Source organism: Sciurus carolinensis, chromosome 14 (assembly GCF_902686445.1).
Source record: "Sciurus carolinensis chromosome 14, mSciCar1.2, whole genome shotgun sequence".
NCBI lineage: Eukaryota > Metazoa > Chordata > Mammalia > Rodentia > Sciuridae > Sciurus > Sciurus carolinensis.
In genome coordinates this window covers 35,364,784-35,389,792 of record NC_062226.1, presented here as the reverse complement: position 1 = coordinate 35,389,792, position 25,009 = coordinate 35,364,784, and the positions used below count along the sequence as shown (strand labels likewise).

Here is a 25,009-nt window from a genome sequence, read left to right as displayed (position 1 = left end):
AACAGTTAATTCTCAAACATTTATAGAATATCTGTTATCTGTAGCCCTACACTAGTTGATTTCAACCAAGATTACCAGACATCTTTGAGTTCTAGTCTTTGAGATAGGCTCCCAGGATTCAAGTCGATTCCTTGCCCTGTCATTCATTTCATTCCACATTTACTGAGCATATACTCTCTTCCCTAAACACTTTTCCTGGAGTGGGCAATACATCAAGAAAAAGAAATAAATGACTGTTTATTGTTTAACTAAAAATTGTTTATTGTTGACCTAAAATAAATTGAGGAAAAGATAAATGGGGAGGCAGACAAATATTTAGACAATGAAGTTCCTTTTCTTTTTCTTCCTTTTTGCTTCTTGAACTAGCCAATTCAAAAATCATTAAGTGAGGTAGAGCATGGTAGCCCTCCAATCAGAAAGAACTGACAGCTAAATGTACCATGTTTTTCTTGACAAGATCTTCTTCTACTGGGGCAATTGGTAAAGAAATGGGGTGTGAGGTTTATATGATAATAATGTATTGATGTTAATATTCTGATTCTTTTGGTTGTATTGTGACTTAGGAAAGATCCTTGTGTTAACTTTCAACTGCTGTATCAAAATACCCGAAATATTCAACTTGTAAAAAGGAAAGGCTTATTTGGGTTCATGGGTTTAGTATTTTCAGTCTATGGCCCAGTTGCTTCCAGGTCTGGGGAAGCAGCACATCATGGTAGCAAAGCCACTTACCTCATGGCTAGGTACAGAAAGCAAGGAAGGGGTGGGGGATTCCACTATTTCCTTTGGGAACAGTCTTTCAATAACTTAAGCCCTCCCACTGGGCCCACCACCTTCCAATAGCATCACTGGGAAACAAACCCTAACACGTGGGACATTCCAGATTCAAACTATAGCTGTCCTTGTCCATAGGAAATAGCTATAGTCTTTAGGGGTGAATGGGATAGTAGGTTGACAATTTACTCTAAATGGCTCAAAACAAATAGTTCTTTGCACTGCACTTGCAATATTTCTTTTCTTTTTTAGAGGAAGAAGATACTGGGGACTGAACCCAGTGGCATCCTACCACTAAGCTACATCCCTAGCTCTTTTCATTTTTTATTTTGAGATAAGGTCTAAGTTGTGGAGGTTTGCCTTGAATTTGTGATCCTCTTGCCTCAGTCTCTGGAATAGCTGGGATTATTGGATGATATGGTTCACCATCTCTCTTGGTTTTGCAACGTTTCTATAAGTCTGAAATTGGGAAATTGGAAAAATGTAACAAGTGCTCAGGCAAAGGAGCACGCAGGTGTCAAGGTTATTCAGAAGATCCTGGGTGATGAGGTGGGGTGAGGCGGTCTAGAGAGGTAGTATTTTGAGAACAATGAGTCAACCTAGAACATTGCGGGCCCTTGGGGTTCGTGCACAAAAGCCCTGCTTTTGCCCTCTCCTACTCTTAATAATTCCCATGAAGGAAAAGGGTTGTTGAATCCGCAGGAACAAACAGACATGTACATCGTTTAGACACCCCCGCCTCATCCCTCAACCCCGCCCCCCACCCAGGTTCTAACCCACTCTAGAAACCTCTGCCCAAATGCTCTGAGCTTGCTGGGCCTCTTCCCATGGCCCATCCTTCTCTTGCTAAACAGAGAAAGTCCCAGACCACAGTCAGGCTGAAGCTACAGGGTTTTCAGCAATTGGGGATTTAGTCCCACCAAACCCAAACGGTGAAGGCAGAGAGAGCACAGAGGCAATCACGTGCCGTGTGCCTCCAAAACCCTTCAAGGAATAGGTGTGGCACCGTGTGGACAGAGATCACACCTCGGCGCCGGAGTGGGTGGGGCCACGGGCGGGTGGGGCCGACGTGCCCAGCGCCCAGGGGCGGAGCCACGGGGGCTCACGTACTCGGGGTGGGGCCTGTAGAGGCCACGCCTCTTCCGCCGCGCTGCGCTCGTTGAGTTCTCGCGTGTTACCCAGAGCGTTTGTAGCTGCTTTCTCTTCGTTTGGGTCTGACTGCGGGACCGGCGAGATGGCGGCAGAGGTACTGCCGAGTGCGAGGTGGCTGTATTGTGGGGAGCCGGACGAGAGTCAGAGAGCTGTACTGGGTAAAGACCGGGAGCCGGAGCAGAGTTCCCCGTAACCCTCTCCTTCTGGGTGCCTCGGTAGTCCTCCCGCCCTGGGTTCAGTTCCCTCCCCAGCTGAGCCAGGCCCCACCTCTACGTGGCGTTGACACAGGGCTCCACGATCATCCCATCATTCTTCTGTCACTACCTGCCAGCTGCACGAGGACATACCTTTTCTCAGGACTGTATTGGGACCCTGTCATCCCCTTACCAAGTCTCCCACCTGCCCCATCTGCTTCTCTCCATTGAGCAGACTCCCTCTGTCTTTTTAGGTCCGGATCAGGCCTCTTTGTCAGCCTCTTTGCCCTAATCACAGCCTCGCCTTTGTAAGCCCCGCCCCCACTATCCCCTCTTCCCAGCTGGACCAGGACTTCTTTCAGTCCCCTTTTAGGTCAGGACCTGAGCTTCCTTGCCTTCCCCATTCTATCAGTCGCTCTCAGTGATACTCCGGTTCTTCCCCATTACACCGTGGGTCCTTTTGCTCTCATCTCATAGTTGGACTGCATTCTTACAGTCCAATTCTCCAATGGGAAGCTGCAGAATCCAGGCAACATGCGCTTTACCTTGTACAACAGCAACGACTCCACAAATCCCAGGAAGAGGAAACAGCGGATCCTAGTAAGTGCTGCAGTTGCGGTTGCTTTCACTCTGCAGGCCTCGGGAGTCCCCTTAGGTTTGGACAGATGTGGGAGGGTAGGAAGGGAGAATAACGAGAGTAGCAAATGGACCTTTAAAGAATTCCGGGCTGGGGATACAGCTCAGTTGGTAAAGTACTTGCCTTGCAAGTACAAGGCCCTGGGTTCAATCCCCAGCACCGAAAAAAAAAAAAAAAAAAAGAGAATTCCTCTGAGCCCTAGCAGCTTGGGGTGTGGGGATGGCTACCATCCTGGTTAAGGATTTTTGAAGTGTTAACTTTTCATTCATTTGTGTTTTGAGCCCGATGATTCTTTGTTATGAGTGGCAGTTGTGCACCTTGCAGGACATTTAGTAGCTTCTCTGACCTCCACCCACCAAAGGTTGGTAGCACTGGGTTGAGAACTTCTGCTCTAGAGAGGTGAGAACTGTCCATGAGTGATACTCATACAGTAGATAAAGTTCAGGATCTGAGGTGGGGAGAGTGCAGGACAGAGTAAACTCGGTAGGACGAGAGATCTGCTTATCAGAATGCCTTCCTGGGAGAGTGCATTAAAGCTGAGCTCTGAAAGATAGGGGAAAGTTTGATATCCAAGGTTTGGTTTTCCAAATGAAGAGGGTAGTAGGGACAAATACAGGGAAGCAGGAAAGCTTGGCTGTGACTGGGGAATGAATTGGCCATTTGCACTGGTACTGAGGGTATATGAAGAGCAGTCACAGAAGAGGTGGGTAAAGAAGATCCAAGAATGGTTTGGACTTTGGGCCAAGGAAATTGCCTGCAGAATCACTTTTTCACATACCTGTAAGTGCTGGGAGTCCAGGACCTCTCTGTTAAGTCCTGTGGTGCAAGACCCCCAAGAATTTTCAAACCAGTTGTGTAACCAAAAGCTCAGTCTTTGTCCCTGATGCCAATTCAATAATGAGAACAGGGGTTTGAGAAAAAGGAAAAGAAGTTTTATTGCTTTGCTAGCAAAGGAGAAGCACAGGGGACTGTCCCAGAGACTCTGATTCTGCCCATCAGGAGGAACAGGGAGATTTTAAAGGAGCTCTTCAAAGGCCACATTCCAGGTGCGCCCTGACTAGTGGGGTCTCAGGGCACCCTGATGGTGTGTTAACATTCACTTGTTAATTTGGCAGGTACTTCCTAGATCCTCTGGCAGATATCTCCTTCCTGTGGAGCACAGATAGCTGGGGTTATCTTGTTCCTTGCCCTCGGTTAGGGAGGGGGAGTGGGAGAAGAGAAAAAGAAAAGCTTGTCCTTTTTAAAAATAAGCCTCAGAACTACATTCAAAAGGTGAAGTGGACCACTGTTACAGTTGGAAACCAACACTGTCTAAGGCCCTCTTGCCTTTCCTTCAGGGGTAGCCCAGATTGCCGTAGAGATAATGGGACTGAATTATCTCCTAATACTAACCCACTATAATCTTTCATTCTGAAACTTCTCCAAATTCAGAAAAGAGACAGTACTTAATACCTTTCATCATTGGTTGTAAATGGAGTTCCTCTCCCTGTGTATTTTAGGCAGCCGAAACAGATAGACTTTCCTATGTCGGAAACAATTTTGGGACAGGAGCCCTTAAATGCAACACTCTGTGCAGGTAATGGTGGGGAAGGGTGCAGCAGGAAGGGTGATGGGGAGGGTGGTGGTACTGTTTTCCATCTCTATTTTAGGGGCAGTGGGGAAATCTAGGCAAGTGTACCAAGTCCCTGTGTTTCTAGACTTGAGAACATTCCTGGAAAGGAAAAGATGACTTGTATTTGTTGAATTTCCCAAAGACCCCATTTATTTGTAATGCTACTTATTTGTAACTGTCTTATTCCAAAAGGTAACACTCTTCACAAATTTGGAATGTGGTCTGTAGGTTAAAGCTTGTCTAAGGTTTGCCATGGGACCAAGTACAAGAAAATAATTTGTTTGTATTGAAGGCTCTGGGCTGGGAAAGATGAGCCCAGGGCCCAGGTTTCTATGCAGCTCAGTGCTTCTCTGATCCCTGATCTTCTCTATACATTGAAGATTGCCCACCCTGAACTCTCTGGGGCTGGCATGATACAGGAAGGGTCCCTATGATTGTACCAATAGTGAACCACAAACAGGTCCCTGTCAGAGTCCCCACTGGACCTTGCCCTGATAGAAAACAGTTGAATTTATCCCCGCTTAAAACTTAATACCACATCATTCATTTACAGAGATGCCCTGTTTCAGATTGTTCTCCCCATAATTAACAAGCTTTTACTTTATTTTCCACCATAAAATTTATGTGCACAGTAAATTCTAGTGTAATTATAGTTTCTTATATTTCAGAAGGGTTTCCCATTACAGTAGTGAGTCCAGATGTGATTTTTTTTTTCCCCCAGAGCTACCTCATGTCCCCCTCCTCCCCTTCCCACCCCCTTCTTTTTGCTCTCCCTGCAGACAATTATTGCTGTAGTGGATTTTTGTTGCTCGTGAGCAAGTGGTTGCATTCCTCAGGTGTGTTGAGGCAGAAAAAAAGATTGAGAGCTTTTAAACAGGAGAAAGGAAGTTGTATAAATACCTTTTGAATAATGCATTGTAGTATTATTTTTCTTTATTCAGGCACTTTGTAGGAATTTTGAACAAGACCTCTGGTCAAATGGAAGTATATGATGCTGAATTGTTCAACATGCAACCCCTGTTTTCAGGTAGGTTCCTGGCTTGAAAACTCACAGTAATGCTGCATAGTTTGGCTTTGCTGGATGAGTTTCATTTGATGAAAAATGTCTATACTGTCTTAATTTGGGCAGGTTTTTTTTACCCTTAATCCAGAGGAAGAAACTACATTGCTTCTCTACCTTGTAGAGGAGCTCAGGGGTAGAGTGAGATCATCTGAAATGATAAATTATAGTGTCAGATTCAAGGGGCTACTGTTTCTTAAATCTCAAAACTTGAGATTTAGGATCTTAGTGATGCTAGTAAACTTAGCAAGACCATTTCTCAAAATTAAAAAAAGACTGGGGATGAGGCTCAGCACCTCTGGGTTTAATCCCTAGTACCCCCACTCCAGTGTATAGATTTGAAATTTTACATATAATTTTAAAGGACTATTGTGTCTTGACACCCATCTGTAAATTCCTGTGGATCTTCAGGCTCAAAATTAAGAATTCTCTGCTTTTTAAATAAATATAACTACATTTAAATCATCCTCAAGTGTTCTTCTAGGCTGGGGATATAGCTCAGTTGGTAAGAGTGCTTGCCTAACATGAAAAAGACCCTGGGTTCAATCCCCAGCACCACCAAATGTTCTTCCAAATTCCAGGGAGGCATAGAAGATTGTTTATTGTTAATTGAACACATTTTTGTGTTTATTTAAAATGTTTATTAGTATTGGTTTGTTCTAACTGGCACATACACATACAGCCTTACTATTGGTTCCTTACGGAATGCTTGTCACTGTTCTGAACACCTTCAGTGTGCTGTCACTTCATAGGTCCTGTTATTCCTTTTTACCAGTGATGAGTGTGGCATAGTTGGCATGACTGGCTGGAATGCATTGCTGATATAACTCAGGCGAGGCCACTCCAGGGCTTGTGCTCTTGTTCACTAGATTATCCTGCTCCTTAGGCGAGTACTCTATGGATGGTTAGAGAACATCATATAAGAAATACATGCCTCCATGTTTATGCCTGCTATTAGGTCTTTCACCAGGAGAGAAAACTATTGAAGGAGTTGAGGACTTGGTTCTAACTTATGTCTGCCTGCCTGGTGAACTAATCTGGGGCAAGTCATTTCATTTTCCTTATTTATAAAATGAAGAGTTTAGACCAGATGAGTCCTTGCTTTCACTCCCTAATCTCCAATTCTCTTAGCTGCATGCTGAAGCTGAATATTAAACATTCACAGAATACATTCACATTAGGTTTAGGAAAGTCCTGTAATAAGGAAATTTGCTGTTTTTTTCCCCCCCTGTGGTGCTGGTGATTGAACTCTGGGCCTTGGGCCTTGTGCACACTAGGCAAGTGCTCTATCACTGAGCTATATACCCAGCCCAAGAAATCTGTTTTACTTAGATTAATTATTAAACAAATAAATACTGAACATTTAATATCTGTAGGCCTAACAGAGCTGGGCCTGGTGGCATGAGCCTGTAGTCCTTACTACCTGGGAGGCAGGAAGATCACTTGAGCCCAGTTCAAGAGCAGCCTGGATAATATAGCAAGACCCCCTCTCTTGTATTTTATGTTTCTACAGATGAATCAGTTGAGAGTCAACTCACACTGGAGAGTCAGAACAAAACTTTCAGAGATAAGGTGAGTGTGACAGAATCAAGATGTGGGGGCTTAATGAAGTTCCTTGTAGGCCTGTGTTTGTCCATCAGTACAATGAGCTTGTTGAACTCTGTTCTCCCCGACTGCTCCCAGCTCATTCAGTCTGTGGTTCTCAGGAGAGTTGCTACTCACAGAGGCCTGCCCCTGTCTGGGGCAACTGAATGCAGCTCTGAGCCAGTGTTTGGAACCTGTGCTCTGGTATCCCCAACACCCTAAAACACTTGTTTTTAGGATTTGGTTCAAGTTTCAGAAAGTTTTGATTGTACCTGGAAACCTTCGTGTTAAAAAAAAAATTAGAGAGCAGTTTTCACTGTAGAAGGTTCCTATAAAAGTCATTTCACCTCAAGAAAGCAAATTGATTGACTCTTCAGTGCTGCCTGGAAAATTATACTGAGGTGGGGGTGTATAGCTACTATGGCTCAGAGGAAAGAGTGAAGAAAATTAGCAATGTGTGTTGTAGATATGGGATGGGAGGATGGTAAGCTGTATACCACAGACTTACCAACCCTAATTTTAGTCATTTCGTTTTACTGATGGAAAAGCTATTGATTTGTAAATAGCCTTTATACTTTATGAAGTGTGTCAAATCTGGCATTGTCACTTCATTGTGCAGTAGTCCTGTGAGGTAGATAGATATGATAGGAATGAGAGCCTGACTTACAGGTGAGGTGTTGATGGCGCAGGAGCCTAGAGTTCCTTTGTTGTCACACAGATTGGCAAAGCAGTGCCCACTACCCTGTCCCCAGTAACCAGGTTTGTTTCCTGCACAGATGGATTCTTGCATTGAAGCCTTTGGTACCACCAAACAGAAACGAGCGTTAAACTCCAGGAGAATGAACAAAGTTGGCAGTGAATCATTGAATCTTGCAGTATCTAAAGCCGCAGAGAGTATCATTGATACAAAGGGTGTGGCTGGTAAGCAGCTGGAACTTGGGTTAAGAATTTGCCCATAAAGACAGCTTTCTTTTGAGATCTTCTACCTGCCTTACAGTTAGGAGTAGTAGGAGTTGAGGCTACATTCTTTCCTGCTGCTTGCTGAGGGACAGATTCTGAAAGCAGCAAGAAACATCCACATGTTGCTGCCCTGTAACAATCAGGTGGAGGAGGTGGGTATGTCCCTTCTGGGTGCAGCATTGAGTCTGCAGGGCACAGAGAAAGGAGAAAGCTTCCTTTTTGAGTCTAAGGAGCTTTGGTTAATAAGGCTGATCAGAACATCAGAGAAAGTTTAGTAAGACTGGAATTCTAGAAATTTTAAGAAGATCTTTCCATATTTAGTAACTTCAGAAGTATTTCCCTATGTACTTTTTAGTACTTCTACAATTTATTTGTTGTTTTTGGCATATGGCATAGATTTTTATTTTATATTTCTTAAGTGGTTAGCCATTTGTCTCCCAACTCCATCCTTGGGTAATTTAAAAAGGTCATCTTTACCATTTTATTGCATGTAAGATAGACACTTAGTTGTGTTCTGTTCTCTGTTCTGACAAGCTATTCCTGTAGCAGCATAAGGCTTTTTTAAATTTTTTTATTTTTTAATCTTAGTAGACTTCTCATTGGTTTCTTGTCTCAGAGGGCAAATTCATCCTTCTTCATTTTTATTTTTCAAACATGTATTTGCTGTCTGATATTTTTTTTTTAATCTTTTACATAACTTTACAATGTTTTATTTCCTAAGGGAAGCCAAAATGTTTGAGATTCCTTGCTTCATCCATTCTATATCTTTTTGTTGTTGTTCTTTTTAGATATAGCTGACAGAATGTATTTTGGTAGATCATACATACATCAAGTATAACTTACTCTAATTAGGATCCTATTCTTGTGGTTGTACAAGATGCGGAATTACCCTGGTTGTGTACTCGTTGATTCATTAATGCCCGAAAACTCCCCTTATAAAAAATACCTGGGGTAATAACAGACCAAATCCCTGTCCCTGGGAGCTTCACTTGCAGCTACTCATCACACAGCACCTAAAGACACCACCTAGGAAGTCAAGCTGCCAGCATCTTCCATAGCTCCCCACACCATCCATTCAGCAGAGAAGGGAAGCTGAAAAATGAAAAGGCAGTTTGGCACAGACAGCAGGCAAAAAACTCTCATTGGCTATTTTGCTGTTTTGCTTTTGTTAAGTTTTGATTTGTTTTTGAATGTGTACTGATTGACAGATGATGGACATTTATGCATTCGTATACATATATATTTGTTTCTCTTGTTTTTTTAGCTTTCAGCATTTCCTTAAGGTAGCTTTTTTTTTTTTTTTTGGCAGTGCTGAGGATTGAACCCAGGGCCTTGTGCTTGCAAGGCAAGCACTCTACCAACTGAGCTATATCCCCAGCCCAAGATAGCTTTTTTTTTCTCATGCTCGCTCTTTTTTTTTTTTTTTGGAAGGTTGGGTCTTTGATTAGTATATGTTGGGTTGACTTTGGATTATCTTTCCCAACTCCGTTTTCCTCCGTTTCTACTTCTCTCTTTTTTTCTTGCCTACAGCCAAACTCTACTGCTCTCTCTCGCTTTCCTTTAACTCTTTTACTTGTATTTTTTTATTACTGTTTTTTGTTCTCCCCTCTTACAAACACATCCTATATCACCTCTGCATATGCCCTACTTACCTCTTGAATCTACAAACCCTTTTCTATACCCTATCTCCTCTTCTTTTCCAAGGATCTTAAGAATTATTTTCAAGCTCCATCTGAAATCCAGTTGGGATTAATAAGAAAGAGTCAACATCTTTACAATGTTGTGTTTTCCTTTCTAGGACGTAGGTTTCAACATTTATTTGAAGACACAGTTTAGCTAGGTGTGTTAGTGCACACCTGTAATCCAGAAACTCTGGAGGCTAAGGCTGGAGGATTGCAAGTTTGAGGCCAGCTTTATCAATTTAGTAAGGCTCTAAGCAACTTAGCAAGACCCTGTCTCAAAATAAAAGGAGCCAGGTTGTGGTGTGTTGGTTAAGAACCCCTGGGTTCAATTCCTGGTACCAAAAAAATAATAAATAAATAAATAAATAAATAAATAAATAAATAAATGATTTTGTTAAATTTACTCTCAAGTATTAAAAGACATTTAAAAAGAAAAATAATTAAACCATATTTCCAACATTGGTCTGCCAGACTAATATGAAAACTTCTGTTTTCTTCTCTATTACTGCCTATATTCTGACTTTTTATTTTCACTCAAAATGTGTAGTGAAATGTTTTGGAAGTTAAGCTACTAAAGACTACTTTGAATATCTCTCACTTTTAAATTGTTTTATATTGGGGGTGCTGGGGATCAAACCCAGGACTTCATACATACCAGCTCTACCACTGACCTGCATTTCCAGCTTTGTCTTTCACTTTCAGTTTCTCTTGTATTGTGTTACAAATGCTCATGATCATGCCTGTCTTTCCCAGTTCTGTTGCAAGTTACTTGAAGGAAACTGTGCTGTATTTCCCTGTCCTGTGCCTAGTAGCCTGATGGGCAGTTCAGGGCACCTTGGCAAAAGCATTTAGATTCGGGGTTTCTGGACCATTTATGATCTTAACTGCACAGATTGCAAAAAGTGTTGGGGACCGGAAGCCAAACAGGGTGATACTAACACCAATTTTCTCTTTACTGAAAAGCTCTGGTCAGTGATGCCATCCAGGATGACTTGCAAGATGACTCCCTTTACCTTCCTCCCTGCTATGCTGATGCAGCCAAGCCTGAAGATGTGTATAAATTTGAAGATAGTATCCTTCTTGTGATAGAAAAGCTGCCTTATTTTATAAGTTGTGATATTTGCACACACTGGCACAGCCAGGCTCTCTGAAGGTCTGTGGTCCTGTGACCTTCACAGAGGCACTGTCCCTTTGCCCTGCACCAGTGCTGTTGTCGGGCAGTCGGCTAGGCTTCCTCCCCAGCTGAGGGAGCCGCCCCTGGGATTCAAACCCATTCCTAAGCAACATGCCAAAGGCTCACACCTCAACCCACGGAGGTCACTCTCCACAAGTAGTCAAAATAAGACTCTCAGTTGGCCAATGTCCAAAGTCTAGGGCAGGCCAATTTTGTAAAAAGAAGGATTGGAGTGTAGAATTTCACTGCTTGTTGGGTCTGGTTAGATGGGAATGCTGGCAGTGGCATTGTGATAGGGAAGAGAAGACCAAGAAGCCCAGGCAGGAAATGAGCCCTGGGCTGGAGTCTGAGAACAGGGTCCGTAAGCTCCGCCCTGCTCTTCTGTGTGAGCCTTTTTCCCATCTGTGAAATGAAGCCTCTATGAGATGATCTTTCTGGTCGAATGTTTCCATTTTGGTCAGATTATGTTCTTGACCTGCAACTAGTTCTTTCCCCTGCAGAGTACGATGCTCTTAAGAGCCCATCTGAAGCTTTCAGAAAGGTCACATCAGAAGAAATACTGAAGATGATGGAAGAGAACAGGTACTCTCACTCAGGCGGGTGGGCATTGATTTTGGGATCCAGAGTCAAATGTGAAGCAGGACCCTGGGGTGCCAGTCAGTGAGAAGGTGTCTGCTCAGCCCTCGAACACGAATGATCCTGGGTTTTCTAGAACCCTGGGCCTGTAGGAGCTCTAGGTGGATTCAAGGGAGGAGTTGGCACCTCAGCTGGGCACAGGGTGCGAACTATAGTCTAGGGCTGGACCCAGAGCTAGTCCTTGTCCCCAGGTGTCATGCTGATGCTGATTGTCATTGGCAGCACCCAAATGGCAGCCTGGGAATGGGTGCTGGCTGAAGGGATGGCTTCTCTGTGACAGTATGCTAGGCAAACTTTTCTAAAGGTCAGTTTGTGTACTTTAATTTAGAAGCCAGGCGTGGTGACACACACCTGTAATCCCTGTGTCTTCAGAGACTGAGGCAGGAGGATCGCAAGTTCAAAGCAGCCTCAAAAAAAGTGAGGTGCTAAGAAACTCTCTAAATAAAATACAAAATGGGGCTGGGGGTGTGGCTCAGTGGTCGAGTGTCCCCTGGGTTCAATCCCTGGTGCCACAAAAATAAAACACTGCAAATAAAGTCCCTAGAAAAGTGCCTGACACAAAGCCAGAGTGCGATCCATGTTAACTATTATTTTTATGTACTCTTCTACCACCATCAGGATCCTGGACTCAGAGATAAAAAGAGCTCTTCAAGGTCTCCATGTAACAGCTTGGACAGTAAGAGCACACAGTAAGATAGGGCAGGGCTCAGGGACCCAGGTCTCAGACTCTCCACCCAGAGCTTGTTCCTGTGCCTACCCAAATCATGATCATGTTAAGACAACTAAGAAGCAGTAATAAGCTCTTTCTAGAAATGTATCTTTGTAGTGGCTCCCCCCCCACACACACACACAAAAGCATTTTCCAAGGCTTTGGATTTCACTGACCAGTAAATTTTCAAAATAAAAATTGGGAGACCCAATCTAGGGGTTGAAAACTTTTTAACAACTTATTTTTTCCAAATGACATTATTAAAAGAAAAAACTCAGAAGCAAAAAAAATCTCACCATCATCATTTAAAAAAAAAAAAAAAAAAACTAATGTCAAAGGGGAGAGAGGAGGAAATAATCTCTGAATTTTTTGGAGGGCAGGGGAGGGTACTACTAAGTTATGTCCCAGCCCTTTTTTTAAAAAAAATTTATTTTATTTTTAATCAGCAATATATAATATACACACACACATTTATATATGTACATATATATTTATGGAATGCAACATGTTTTGATTTATGTGTACATTGTGGAAGGGCTAAATCAAGCTACTTAACACACATTACCTGTGAAGTATATGTATATGTTATTCTAGGACGTTGATTATTTAATTAAAGGCACTTGAAATAGAGCAGATGCAAGATAATCACTCTGATCTTCCCAGTGTTTCTTAAAAGCAGATGAAATTCCCATGTGAAAGATACAACATCCTTATCCTCAAGAAAGAGAAGCTAAGACCAAGAGGATTCCATGGACCTTGCTTTTTATTTTTCCCCTTCCCATCCCTATTGTCTCACCCCTCCCCTCACTGCATAATCCAAAGTTCCTTCATTCTTTCCTGCCCACCTCCCACTATGGATCAGCATCCATTTATCAGGGAAAACATCAGCCTTTGTTTTTTTGGGATTGGCTTACTTTACTTAGCATGATATTCTCCAACTCCATCCATTTACCTGCAAATGCCTAACATTCTTCTTTAAGGCTGAGTAATATTCCATTGTGTATATGTACCACATTTTCTTAATCCATTTATCTGTTGAAGGGCATCTAGGTTGGTTCCATAGTTTAGCTATTGTGAATTGAGCTGCTATAAAAATTGATGTGGCTGTGTCACTGTAGTATGTTGATTTTAAGTCCTTTGGGTATAAACTGAGGAGTGGGCTAGCTGGGTCAAATAGTGGTTCTATTGCAAGTTTTCTGAGGAGCCTTCATACTGCTTTCCATAGTGGTTGCACCAATGTGCAGTCCCACCAACAATATATGAGTGTATCTTTTTCCCCCACATCCTCACCAACACCTATTATTGCTTGTATCTTGATAATTGCCATTCTGACTGGAGTGAGATGAAATCTTAGAGTACTTTTGATTTGCATTTCTCTAATTGCAAGAGATGATGAACAGTTTTTTCATATTTGTTGATAGATTGTATTTCATCTTCTGTGAAGTGTCTGCTCAGTTCCTTATTATTGACTGGGTTATTTGTTTTTTTGGTGTGAAGTTTTTTGAGTTTTTTGAGTTCTTTATACATCTTGGAGATTAGCATTCTATCTGAGGTGCATGTGGGAAAGATTTTTTTCCCAATCTGTAGGCTCTCTCTTCACATTACTGATTGTTTCCTTTGCTGAAAAGAAGCTTTTTAGTTTGAATCCATCCCATTTATTGTTTCTTAATTTTACTTGTTGTGCTTTAGGAGTCTTTCAGAAAGGTCCTAAGCCGACATAATGAAGATCTGGGCTTATTTTTTCTTCTGTTTGGCACAGTGTCTCAGCCCTTTTTGTGTTTTAAATTTTGAGACAGGGTCTCACTAAGTTGCCCAGACTAACCCTGAATCTATGATTCTCTGCATCAACCTCCCGAGTTGCTGGGATTATAGATATATGCCACCATGCCTGGCTAGCAGTGTCTTTTTTTTTTTTTTTTTTTTGGTATTGGGAATTGAATGCAGGGGCACTTTACTACTGAACTGCTCCCCAGCCCTTTTTACTTTTTATTTTGAGACAGGGCCTCGCTAAGTTGCTGAAACTGGCTTTGAACTTGCAATTCTCCTGCCTCAGCCTTCTGAGTCACTGGAATTCCAGGCATGCACAACTGTGCCCAGCTTGCAGTGTCTTTTAACACAGAAAGAGTCCCTTGGGAGGCAGATGCTATCATTGGCTTCAGGGTTTAGATGAAGAAGCCAGGACATAGAGATGTAAAGGAACTTACCTGAGCAAATGTCAGAGAGGGAACTGAAACCCAGGCAGTCTGATGGCAGAACTTATGCTCCTAACTATTAACACAGAGAGATCAGTAAACTGGCCCATGCCAAGTCTGACCTGCTGCCTGTGAATAAGTAAAAGTGTGAGTTAATGTTTTATTGCAACGCAGCCCGGTTTACTCTCCTAAGTATTATTTCTGGCTGCTTATGCACTATGACATGGAGTTGAGTAGTTGGAACAGAGACCAATGGCCCACAAAGCCTAATGTTCGCTATCTGGCCCTTTACAGTTCTACCCACCCCACACTTAACCACGACCTTCCTGCTATGAGGATTTGAGTATGGTAGGTCTTCAGCTGTTGAGTGGTGGGGAGAGGTGTCTCTGTTCTCATAGTGAGGGGTGGTTCCTGACAGAGTCTGTCTTACCCTGACACATTCTTCCCTTTCTCTCCGTTTTAGCCACTGTTCCACTGTCATAGAAGCCTTGAAGTCTTTGCCATCAAATGAGGAGAGCCGAGATCGCCAGGCCCGATGCATATGGTTTCTAGACACCCTCATCAAATTTCGAGCCCAGAAAGTGATAAAGCGGAAAAGTAAGCGGCCATGATAGACATTTTATTTTAGTTATTTCCAGTCCGTCCATTATTTGTCTGTAATTCTCAGGCCAGTTCTAAAAGGGAAGAAAATACACGTGTGTCCTAGTCTTACTTTTTAACTGCAACAGTGCCATTCCTTGTGTCGCTGGCACGTTGGAGGACTCGCGGCCTTGCTCTTCTCTCTGGATCTCCTCTTCTGGAGGTGGGACAGGTTGGATTCCATGATTGCTTGGGGGCCTTCCAGGGCTAACATTCACTGTTCTGCATTATGCAAAGCACAGTATCCAGTCAAACTGATTGAACATTTTAAGGCACTATTAGACCAGAGGGGAGAAGAAAGTTGGCTTTGCTTGTGAGGTTTGTATTATGTTTGTTTATTTGAAGTAGGAAAGGAGAGAGTCAGTTTTCTAACAGTAACCCCAGTGTTACCTGTAGCTAGAACCATATGTGGCAGTGTTGGAAATGCTGATGGAGACACTAGTGGTTTTCCACATAGGCTTAGTCCATCACTGTCACTGTGACTGAGCACCCCAGGGTCTGTTTTCAGTATTTGTTTAGTTCTTATTCTAATCTCTCTTCTTTCCTTTCTTCATAATCTATTTTGTTCTCTCTCTCTCTCTCTCTCTCTCCCTCTCCCTCTCTCTCTCTCTCTCTCTCTCTCTCTCTCTCTCTCTCTCTCCCTCTCCTTTCTTTCTTTCTTCTGTAGAATTTAACCTTTTTTTATTTGTTTGTTTTTATGTGTGCTGAGGATTGAACCCAGTGCCTCACCTGTGCTAGGCAAGCGCTCTACCACTGAGCTACAACCCCAGCTCTCTATTATGCTTTCTAATGTCTTATTTATTCTGCATCCTGAGGCCTCATTGGAGTGATTGATCTGTCTTGTCGTGACTCCATCATACACATCTCTTGTGTTTATTTGATCATCAGGCTGGAGCACATCTGAGCATTTGTTTTTATTTTTGTACTGGGGATTGAACTCAGGGGTGCTTTACCACTGAGCTACATCCTCAGTCCTTTTTATTTTATTTTGAGACAGAGTCTCAGTAAGCTGCTGAGACTGACCTTGAATTTGGGATCCTCCTGTCTCAGCCTCCCAAGTTGCTGGGATTACAGGTGTGCATGCTGTGCCTGGCTCATATTTTCTTTTAAAGCACCTGTTCTGAACTTGGGCTCCTGCTTTTCTTACCTTGTGGTTCTTTCTAGCCATCACAGTGGCCCTGCTATTCCCCTCTTCTCCCAGCTCATAAATGAGGCATGGCCTATGTATTTTTCACGAAAATGATCAAATGCAACTTTGTGTTATAGGTTCCCTAGGACCTGGAATCCCCCACATCATCAATACCAAACTGCTGAAGCACTTCACCTGCTTGACTTACAACAATGGCAGGTCAGGAGAGTTGATTTTGGGGTTTTTACCTGTGAAGGAGAAAGTAGGTAGGGTGTGGGAGTGAGGAGTGGGTGCTCGGGTTCAATTCCATGTTCATAAAGGTGCAGTGCTAAGAAATCACTGCCACTTGATGGGTTTCTGGTATCAGTTAAATTGAGGACATGCTATATGTGTGTGTGTGTGTGTGTGTGTATATATATATATATCCCTTTTGGAAAAGTTCACTTTTTATTTTTCATGAATATTTTCTCTTTTTTCCCTGTGTGCTGGGGATTGAAGGGCTTCGTACAAGCTAGGCAAGCACTCTGCCACTGAGCTCCATCCCTGGCCCTTTTTATTTTGAGATACAGTCTCACTGAGTTGTCCGGGCTGTGATCCTCCTGCCTGAGTCCTCAGAGTAGCTGGGATTACAAGCATATGCCATTGTGCCCAGAATATCTTTTCTTTTTAAATTCCTTTATTTTTTAAATTTATTTTCACATGCTCAGGATCGAACCCAGTTCTTCACATGTGTGAGGTTGAACCCAATTCCTCACATGTGCCAGGTGAGTGTTCTACCATTGAGCCACACCCCAGCTCCCAGAATATCTTTTATAAATATTAAAAGGCTGTGGGGCTGGGCATGGTGGCAACCTATAATCCCAGCAGCTGGGAGGCTGAGATAGAAGGGTCACAAGTTCAAAGCCAGACTCAGCAGCCTAGCAAGACCCAGTCTCAAAACAATAAAAAAATGTGGGGGGGTGTGGCTCATTGCCCCTGGGTTCAGTCCCTGGTACCAAATTAAAAAAAGGCTGTGGATGCCCTGCATCAAAGACTTACTTCACACGCTTCCTTCAAGGCGCCCTTCCAGACGTCCCACAGAACTAGTGTTACAGGAAAAGGCAGAGCTGCAGAAAAGGGCAAGCCTCTGTGAGGACTGTGGGGAAGGAAGTCCATGCAGCACCCCTGGGCTTCCTTCCAGCCATTTTCGTAGTATTTCCTGCTCCTGAGTGTGCTTGGAAGCAAGAGCAACTGAGTTTGGGGAGATTATTATCCTAGCAACCCTTCAGAGCAGGCAGGGACAGACTTGGAGGGTCCTCACCAGCATGAGACTCTAACACCACCTGGGGAAAGTGCAGGCTCAGCTTTCTCTCTCCTGCTCGGGAGGATGCTCTGGGTTTGATCTGCTTGCTGCAAGGCTCTGGCACTTTGGAAGAAAGAAGAAAGGTTGCTTCAGTTCCTTCTGTCCTCAGGTTGGGAAGGCATTGAATGCCAAGGAAATAGGCTTTAATGTTCTTATTTTGCTTTTGGAATTTAATATTGTTTCTCTTTTCCTGCCACTGATTTTGCAGTTTGTGGAACTTAATTTCAAATTCTATGAAAGCAAAGATCACCGCATATGTGATCATACTTGCCTTGCACATAAATGACTTCCAGATTGACCTGACGCTGTTACAGAGAGACTTGAAACTCAGTGAAAAAAGGTGAGCACAACATTTTGAATAAAAAACTCCTTCTAGAGTGCCTTGGTGTGTGTCTAGTACCATTGGGAAGCATGAAGCAACATTAAGGAAAGTGGGTGTATTTCATATGGAAAGAACTTGGGACCAGAGGACAGTTTTCAGCTAGACATTTGGAGTGCCTTTGTGGGCACAGTATTAAATTCCTTCGTGGCAGGCTGGGGTGGTGGCTCAGTGGTAGAGCACTTGCCTAGCATGTGTGAGGTACTGGCTTTGATTCTCAGCAGCACATATAAATAAATAAAAATAAAAGTCCATTGACAACTATAAAAAAATAAATACTTCCTCATACTGCCTCATTAATTTCCCTAAAATACTATTGAAGAATCTGCAGTCCAGAGTAGTAACTTTCCCAGATTCTCACAGCCAAGAGGGGAGTCACAGCTTCAAACCTGAGCCTTGCCTAGCATCTTGCTTCTGAATTGCCAGGCAGCCTCCATTCTCTGAGTGGAGGAATTCTTACAGTTCTGAGTGGTGAACCCAGGGGCGGGAGTATTGGGGAACCCACCTTCATCTTAGCAAGCAGAGCTTCCTCAGAGTTGATGAAAAGGGCTCTAGGAGAGGTGCTCAAGGCAAGGTGAAAACACTGGTTGGCAGGACCAGTTTAAGCTCTAGATGTGGGTAGAGATGACCTTTGAGGCTCCTTCCAGCCTTGCTAGAGGAGAGTCAGACAGTAGAGAACAGAGCTTCGCAGAATCCTTTTTTGCTAATCAAGGGGCATTTGACATCCAAGGCTCCTGATGGTGGTGTTCTAAGCCTGTGATGACACCTCTGTCTACACTTGTCCAGCAGAGCATGGAAGGTATTCTGAGGACTGCCCAAAATTGGCATTGGCACATGCAATGGGGTAGAGAAATAAAAAAGAGCAGAACTAGGAGCCCGTAATTCTAGCAGTGCTTGGACCTCGTTGCTTTTGTAGCTTAGTCATAGGTGGTAAAGACAGCTACTGATAGGGACCTAGAGACCTAGTTTTCCATCCCCTCATGGCTCTTTTCTAATGGCAACACATTAAAATGAAATTATCTCTTAGCTCTGGGGGGCAGGGCATCTTGTCTGTCTGCTTGAGGCTTGGTCACTTTTGGGATTCTGTCTTCACAGCCTAGAGCATGAATGTGCTGCTCCCTCCTGCCAAGCCTTCCTGAATAACCACATTGAGGGCTCTCTCTCCATTTGTTCTGCTTATTCCTTAGGATGATTGAGATAGCAAAAGCTATGAGGCTGAAAATCTCTAAAAGAAAGGTGTCTCTGGCAGCTGACCGGGAAGAGGATCACAAGCTGGGCACTCTGTCCATCCCGCTGCCTCCAGCCCAGACCTCGGACCGCCAGTCAAAACGGAGGAAGATTACCTAGATGTGTGTTTTCTAGACAGCATTTTTGGCCACTTCATAGCCACTGCTTCTGTTCTTCCATTTTTATTTTTAAAAAGAGGAAAAAAGCCTTGTTTTGGCACAGGGATGAAGCCAGCACCTGGTCATACCCGGCTTAGGCAGAAATATAAAGTGATGGCTAGAGTGGACTCAGACTCCCTGTGGTGTTGCTGTGATTATAAATAGCAGTTATTTCTCATGTTGGTTCACCTTTGTGGGGATTTGGAGGGTGCAATCTAGAAAGTTGGAGTCAAAAGATTTTACCAGGCTAAACCCTGAACCAAATCTAATGGATGAAGGTTTATAAAGAATCTGAAAGGGGGCTGGGCTGTAGCTCAGTGGTAGAGTGATTGCCTCACATGTGTGAGGAACTGGGTTCAGTTCTCAGCACCACATATAAATAAATAAAACTCCATGGACAACTAAAAAATATTAAAAAAAAAAAAAATCTGAATGGGTCAGAGAAGGTGGAGGGAGGGATCCAGCACAGTAGGGCTGGAAGTAGAGGCTTCCAGCTTTATCGGGAGCAAACTGTGGGTTGCCAGAACAGACTGATTTTTAGCCTGCTGTCATAAGGTGGAGCTGATAATCCCAGTTTTTCTGTCTGGCTGAGGCCACCATGGAGTGCAGGGGTCAGCCAGGTGGAGTAAAGCATGCATGAACCACCTGGCACTTTTTATCTGTACCTTGGAGTTTGGCCTTGCCAGATCTATTGACAATAATAGGGTCCCTGAAGGAACCATGTGGGGAGGCTTGTCTATCCCTCACGGTCCCAAATGACCCCGAAGGCAAGCAGTTTAATGCCGGAGTACTTGGAAGCACGTTACGGGTTAGGTGGCATACATCATGGAAGGTGATGCAGGTGCTTACAGAAAACAGTTGTCTCCATACCTGAAGGACAGTCATGATGGCGATAAACAAGAAAGTTCATGCGTCTATGTGAGAATCCACTCTACAGGAGGCAGCCCAATAAAGAAGCTCAAAAGAGGGGTTGGGGAGATAGCTCAGTCGGTAGAGTGCTTGCTTTGTAAGCACAAGGCCCTGGGTTCAATCCCCAGCACCCAAAAAAAAAAAAAAGAAGCTCAAAAGAAAGAAAACGTGAAACCATCCCAAAATGTACCTTGTCCTGAAGAAATATCAGGTAGCCCAAAAGAAAGCAAGTTTCCTCAGAGCTAGGAGTGGACTGCTCAGAGGTAAACAAACCCTTTTTTTGTTAATATTATTCAAAACCCAGATTTTGGTTTTTTTGGGTACCAGGGATTACACTCAGGCGAACTCGGCCACTAAGCCACATCCCCAGCCCTGTTTTGCGATCCTCCTGCCTCAGCCTCCTGGAGCTGCTGGGATTACAGGCATGTGTGATGGTGGTGCCCAGCTGTGACAAAAATTTTAAGAGTAACTGAAGTTGGTAAGAAGTGTTCGTGGATCTGAGCACCCTTTGCTGACCATCAGGTGTTCTACATGGAGGACCTGTAACTGTTGATCATCACAAAGCCTTAGGCACGCTGGACTGGCATAATAACCTGTAAGTTACACAGGAGGACACTGAGACCCTGAAGGATAGAGCTCTTCCAACAAACTGCCCTGATAAGTGGATCCTGGGATTCTCTTGTCTCCTGTGGAGGAAGCGCTGGCTCCTGTGGAAAGGCCAGGGCCCTGCTGGGCCAGCATCTGACCTGAAACTCCAGCAAGTGTCCAAACCAGAGAGAGTCCTAATGTGCCTCTTAAAATATAGAACTTTATTTTGGTTACTGAGATTTTCACAAGTTCTTGGTTCACAGAAGTCATTTCTTACAAAATAACAAAGGCAGCATTTTGTACAGCGACTCACATTGGGGCCACCAAACAGAAGTGCAAAGGACAGTGCTGGGGATGGGAGGAACCAGCGCTTTTGTGTCCAAAGTCCTCAGGGAGAAGCCAGTGCTCCTGGCTTCTACTCCCCTCCCAACCCACCCACCAGAGCAGCACCTGGGGCCTGACAGAACCAGCCTGGGAAAGTGGACAGTGACCCCAACAGGCTGGTGAAGGCCCCGCATGAGAGGCTGAGTGGGAGGGGATAGTTGAGGTTGGGCTGGCCATCTATCTGGGCAGCCCCCTCAAGCTGTGGGGACCCAGCCCCACTGGCTTTGGAACCCTGATACATTCACAGGACTGTCCAATAAAGCCCTTTGGGAGCTGGTCTTCCTCTCACTCAGGCCACTACCCCGACCCTAGCTCTGGGCTGGGACATGGGGACACAATAAGATGTGGCCTGATCTTTAGAGAGTTCACAGGCAAGTGGGTGGGACAGGCTATGGACCCAGACATTTCTAAAACAAGGCAAAAAGTGCTCAGTGCCCTGAGAGGGAGCAGCAGAGGGGCAACTGGGGCTCAGAGGGGAGCAACATTGTCACCTGGAGTGAGGGGAGAGCACGTGGAGATGGCAGTGTCCGAGCTAAACCTTGAGGAATGGCTGGGGCAGAGAAGGGCATGCCAGGAAGAGGAACGCTCGAGCCAAGGCACAGTGGGGAACACGGCAAGGCTGGTAAAGGCAGGTGATCACCCATGAGGAGGTGGACAAGGCAGGGCCCAGCACCCCATCCAGGCAGGCTGGGCTGGAGGGCAGCTGTGTGGGTACGCTCACGTGAGGTGTGTGTCCTGCAGCAGGCACGGGACTAACCTCCTGAGCTTGGGAGCTCCTTGAGGACAGTGGAGCTTCGTGCATCCCTGCACTGCCCAGCCTAACTAGCACCTGCCACAGGCTCCTGTTGTAGTATGTCCTTTTGTCATCCCAGGGCCACCTTTCACGAGAGGCTTCCCAAGCTCCTTTCTCCCTCGGAGGGCCACGTCCAAGTCTAAGAGAACCGTCCATAAGTAAACCTAACTAGCTGTAGCCTCAGAGGCAGCTGGGAGGCTGTGTTGGATCAGGGGCAGGACGAGTCCAGGGAAGGGGGCAATTCTGGGGCAGTTGTCTCCTTCCCACCAGAATCACTTCCCTTCCTCAGAATTAAATCTCTTCCCTGAGAAGAGTCTGGATTTGGTGTGTGTGAAACAAGTTTCCTATAACTCAGAGGAATGAATCCTGACCCAAAAGCTTCATGAACTGTTTGGGTCTCCCCAACTCCATAATCTCCACAAGTGCGAGGGTGACTGGAAACCCTCCCACTTCGGTTTCTTCTTGAAAAATGTTTCCAAGTTCCTTCCTGCTGAGGCCTATGGAGCTGAAGGGGTCTGGAGGTACCTTGTGTAGTCTCCAGGGGTCTGGGATGTGGTTTTCCAGGGGAACGACAGGAAAGAAGAGGGAAGGGGTGGAGTGTTCTCAGGCACTGCTTCCATCCCAGGGCCTTTGCCCAGCTCTTCTGAGCGCCTGCCTGCCAGGGCCTGAGCCTGAGGCAGATCTCTCCTTACAGGATGGTGCAGAAGATGCTGCGGTTGCTGTGGTAGCCCCCTTCCACACGGGCGGAGATCCTGGTCGCCATGGCTGTCACCTTCTGCCCACTGTGGGCTGCAGAGGGGCCCCTGAGAGAGTTTTCCAGGTGAGGCCGTGCTGGTGGGTTCACCAGGCGCCACGTGTCGGACCTGGAAGTGCAAAAGGAAAGCCGGTGAACTCGGAGGTCAAGGGCACTTGCTGAACACTCTCATCTTTGGTTCCAGATCACTGGGTCCCCATGTTACAATCTGGGTAGAGGTCAGCAGGGCATGGTGGCTGAGGCACCAGGGAGGCTGAGGCAGAAGAATCACGAGTTCAAAACCAGCCTCAACAACTCATCAAGGCTCTAAGCAGCTGAGCAAGACCCTGTCTCAAAATACAAAATAAAAGAGGGCTGGGGATGTGTCTCAATGGTTAAGTGCCCCTGGGTTCAATCCCTGGTACCAAAACCAAAACAAAACATTGGATGTAAGTCTTGTCTCCTGAGTTAGTGAGTTAGGTGGGGCAGGAAACAGAAGAACAAAACTCCTGCAGTCTAAGTCTTGCTCTGCCTCTATTTCTGCATGGAACCTTTGGCAAGTTCCCTCTACAGGCCTCAATTGCCCCATATTTAAATAAGGGTCTGGATAGGAGATCATTTGATCTCTTTCACTGTCCTTTTTCCCTTAGCTGTGTGATAATGAACATTTATAGAAGTTTTATCCATAACCACCAAAAACTAGAAATTACCTGCCTTTCAGCTCATGAATGGACAAACTTCTACATCTATATATGGAAGCTACTCAGCAGTAACAAGGAACGAGCCACTTACAAGCAACACCATGGAGCGTGAATGGGCTATGCTAAGTGAAAGAACCAGTCAAAAGACTGTTCTAGACTGGGGTGTAGCTGGGGTAACAGGCCTGTGCCACCACACCTGGCCTGTCACTGTCATTTATACAACCAGTACAGCAAAGTGCTGACCACTCAGAACAGAGGCCATTCATAAGCAAGTGGGACAGCTGTGCTGGTAACTCTGGCCATAGGTCATGGTGAGGCACTGAGACCTGATAGATCACTTTAGCAGTGGAATCGAGAGGGCCTGGTGACTGCCTGAAATTTGGTGTTAGGGAAAAGGAGACAAAGAGGCTTGGGAAAGATGAGTGGGAGGCAGTAGTGATACCCAGAGACACTGAAACAAGGACAGCAGCAGCAGCAACTAGCATTTATATAACACCTCAGATATTCATCTGGGTCACGGATCTTATTTTATCCTAAATTGGTGCCACAAAACAGATATTATTATCTAGGTTTTACTAAGGCCTAGAAATGTTAGGTAACCTTCCCAAGGTCACACAGTCAGTAATTAGCAGAACTGAGATTTCAAACCACATATTCCCAACTCTTAAAAAGCTTTCCCTAGTGTACACACCAGTAATCCCAGCAACTTGGAGGCTGAGGCAGGAAGATTGCAAGTTCAAAGCCAGCCTCAGCAACTCGTAGAGGCCCTAAGTAACTCAGTCTCTAAATAAAATACAAAAAGGTCTGGGGATGTTGCTCAGTGGTTAAGGACCCCTAGGTTCAATCCTCGGGACCAAAAAAAAACCAAACCTTTTCCTTCACTGGGCACAGTGGTGCATGCCTGTAGTCCCAGCAAGTCAGGTGGCTGAGGCAGGAGGATTGCAAGTTTGAAGTCAGCCTCAGCAAGCTAGCAAGACCCTGTCTCAAAATAATTAAAAAACAAAACAACAGGCTGGGGATGAAACTCAGTGGTGAAGTGTCCCTAGGCTAAATATCCAATACCACACATACGTACACACACACACACAAAGCTTTTCCCACCCAGTGAGCAAGTCAGGTGCAAGTTCTGAGCTCAGGCCTGACATGAAGCCTGAGCACAGGCCTTTACCTGACCAGAGCCAACAGCTGGCAGGCTGCAGTGCACAGGGCACTGCAGTCACAGGGCATGGCCTGGCTTCCCCAGCAACCTCGCTGTGGTTCTGGAAGACTAGTTCAGCCCCAGGCACTTACTTTTTCTTGAAGACCAGGAACTTGTTGTTTTGCATGATGCATTCTCGGTTATTTGAGATCTGCTGAAAGATGGTCTTGTTGGTCTTGCCCTGGAAGATGATGTTCTCCTGAACCAGGGCCTTGGCACGGCCCCGCACCGCGATGCCATAGGCTCGGAATGAATGGATCCGGTTCTTTATTACCTGAGAGAAGTAGCCAGAGCTTGTCACACTTCAGAGACTCACAGATTGGTGGGGGAACCAAGCAAGAGAATGATCAGTTATAAGACTGAGGGGTACAAAGTTGGGTATAGTGGTGTGGGCTTGTAATTCCAGCTACTGAGGAGGCTGAGGCAGAGGGTGGCAAGTTCCAGGACAGCCTTGGTAACTTAGTGA

At 44.8% G+C, this 25,009-nt stretch overlaps 2 protein-coding genes across 4 annotated transcripts in view; one reads left to right on the top strand and one right to left on the bottom strand.

The window, feature by feature from the left end:
• Nucleotides 1-1,929: 1,929 nt before the first annotated feature.
• Nucleotides 1,930-19,371, top strand: Polr1e (RNA polymerase I subunit E). 3 transcript variants are annotated; one of them, XM_047524995.1, is made up of 12 exons: nt 1,930-2,081; nt 2,614-2,717; nt 4,254-4,330; nt 5,308-5,393; nt 6,940-6,998; nt 7,787-7,931; nt 10,616-10,723; nt 11,312-11,408; nt 14,827-14,960; nt 16,269-16,350; nt 17,682-17,813; nt 19,040-19,371. In XM_047524995.1, exons 1-12 carry the CDS (start codon nt 2,006-2,008, stop codon nt 19,197-19,199), a joined length of 1,260 nt encoding a protein of 419 aa, XP_047380951.1. In that variant the 5' UTR covers nt 1,930-2,005; the 3' UTR covers nt 19,200-19,371. The 3 variants fall into 3 exon arrangements, with proteins under 3 accessions (XP_047380951.1, XP_047380953.1, XP_047380952.1); XM_047524997.1 differs by having other exon boundaries at nt 1,954-2,081; nt 2,595-2,717; XM_047524996.1 differs by having other exon boundaries at nt 1,990-2,017; nt 2,595-2,717.
• A 1,547-nt stretch (nt 19,372-20,918) lies between these two features.
• The window catches only part of Fbxo10 (F-box protein 10), a 52,506-nt gene continuing 48,415 nt past the window's right edge, over nt 20,919-25,009 (bottom strand). Inside the window, exons 10-11 of the mRNA XM_047524994.1 lie at nt 24,636-24,817; nt 20,919-22,774 (exon numbers count right to left, since the gene is read on the bottom strand). Coding sequence (XP_047380950.1) covers nt 22,600-22,774; nt 24,636-24,817 — 357 coding nt within the window. The 3' untranslated portion in view covers nt 20,919-22,599. The remainder of the gene's footprint in view (nt 22,775-24,635; nt 24,818-25,009) is intronic.

Bases quoted from the DNA above. Each gene is read 5' to 3' on its own strand.
- Polr1e (XM_047524995.1), top strand. From the start codon at position 2,006: ATGGCGGCAGAGGTACTGCCGAGTGCGAGGTGGCTGTATTGTGGGGAG. The intron at 4,331-5,307 runs GTAATGGTGGGG...TTCTTTATTCAG, and splicing joins AAATGCAACACTCTGTGCAG to GCACTTTGTAGGAATTTTGA. The intron at 11,409-14,826 runs GTACTCTCACTC...TCTCCGTTTTAG, and splicing joins AAGATGATGGAAGAGAACAG to CCACTGTTCCACTGTCATAG.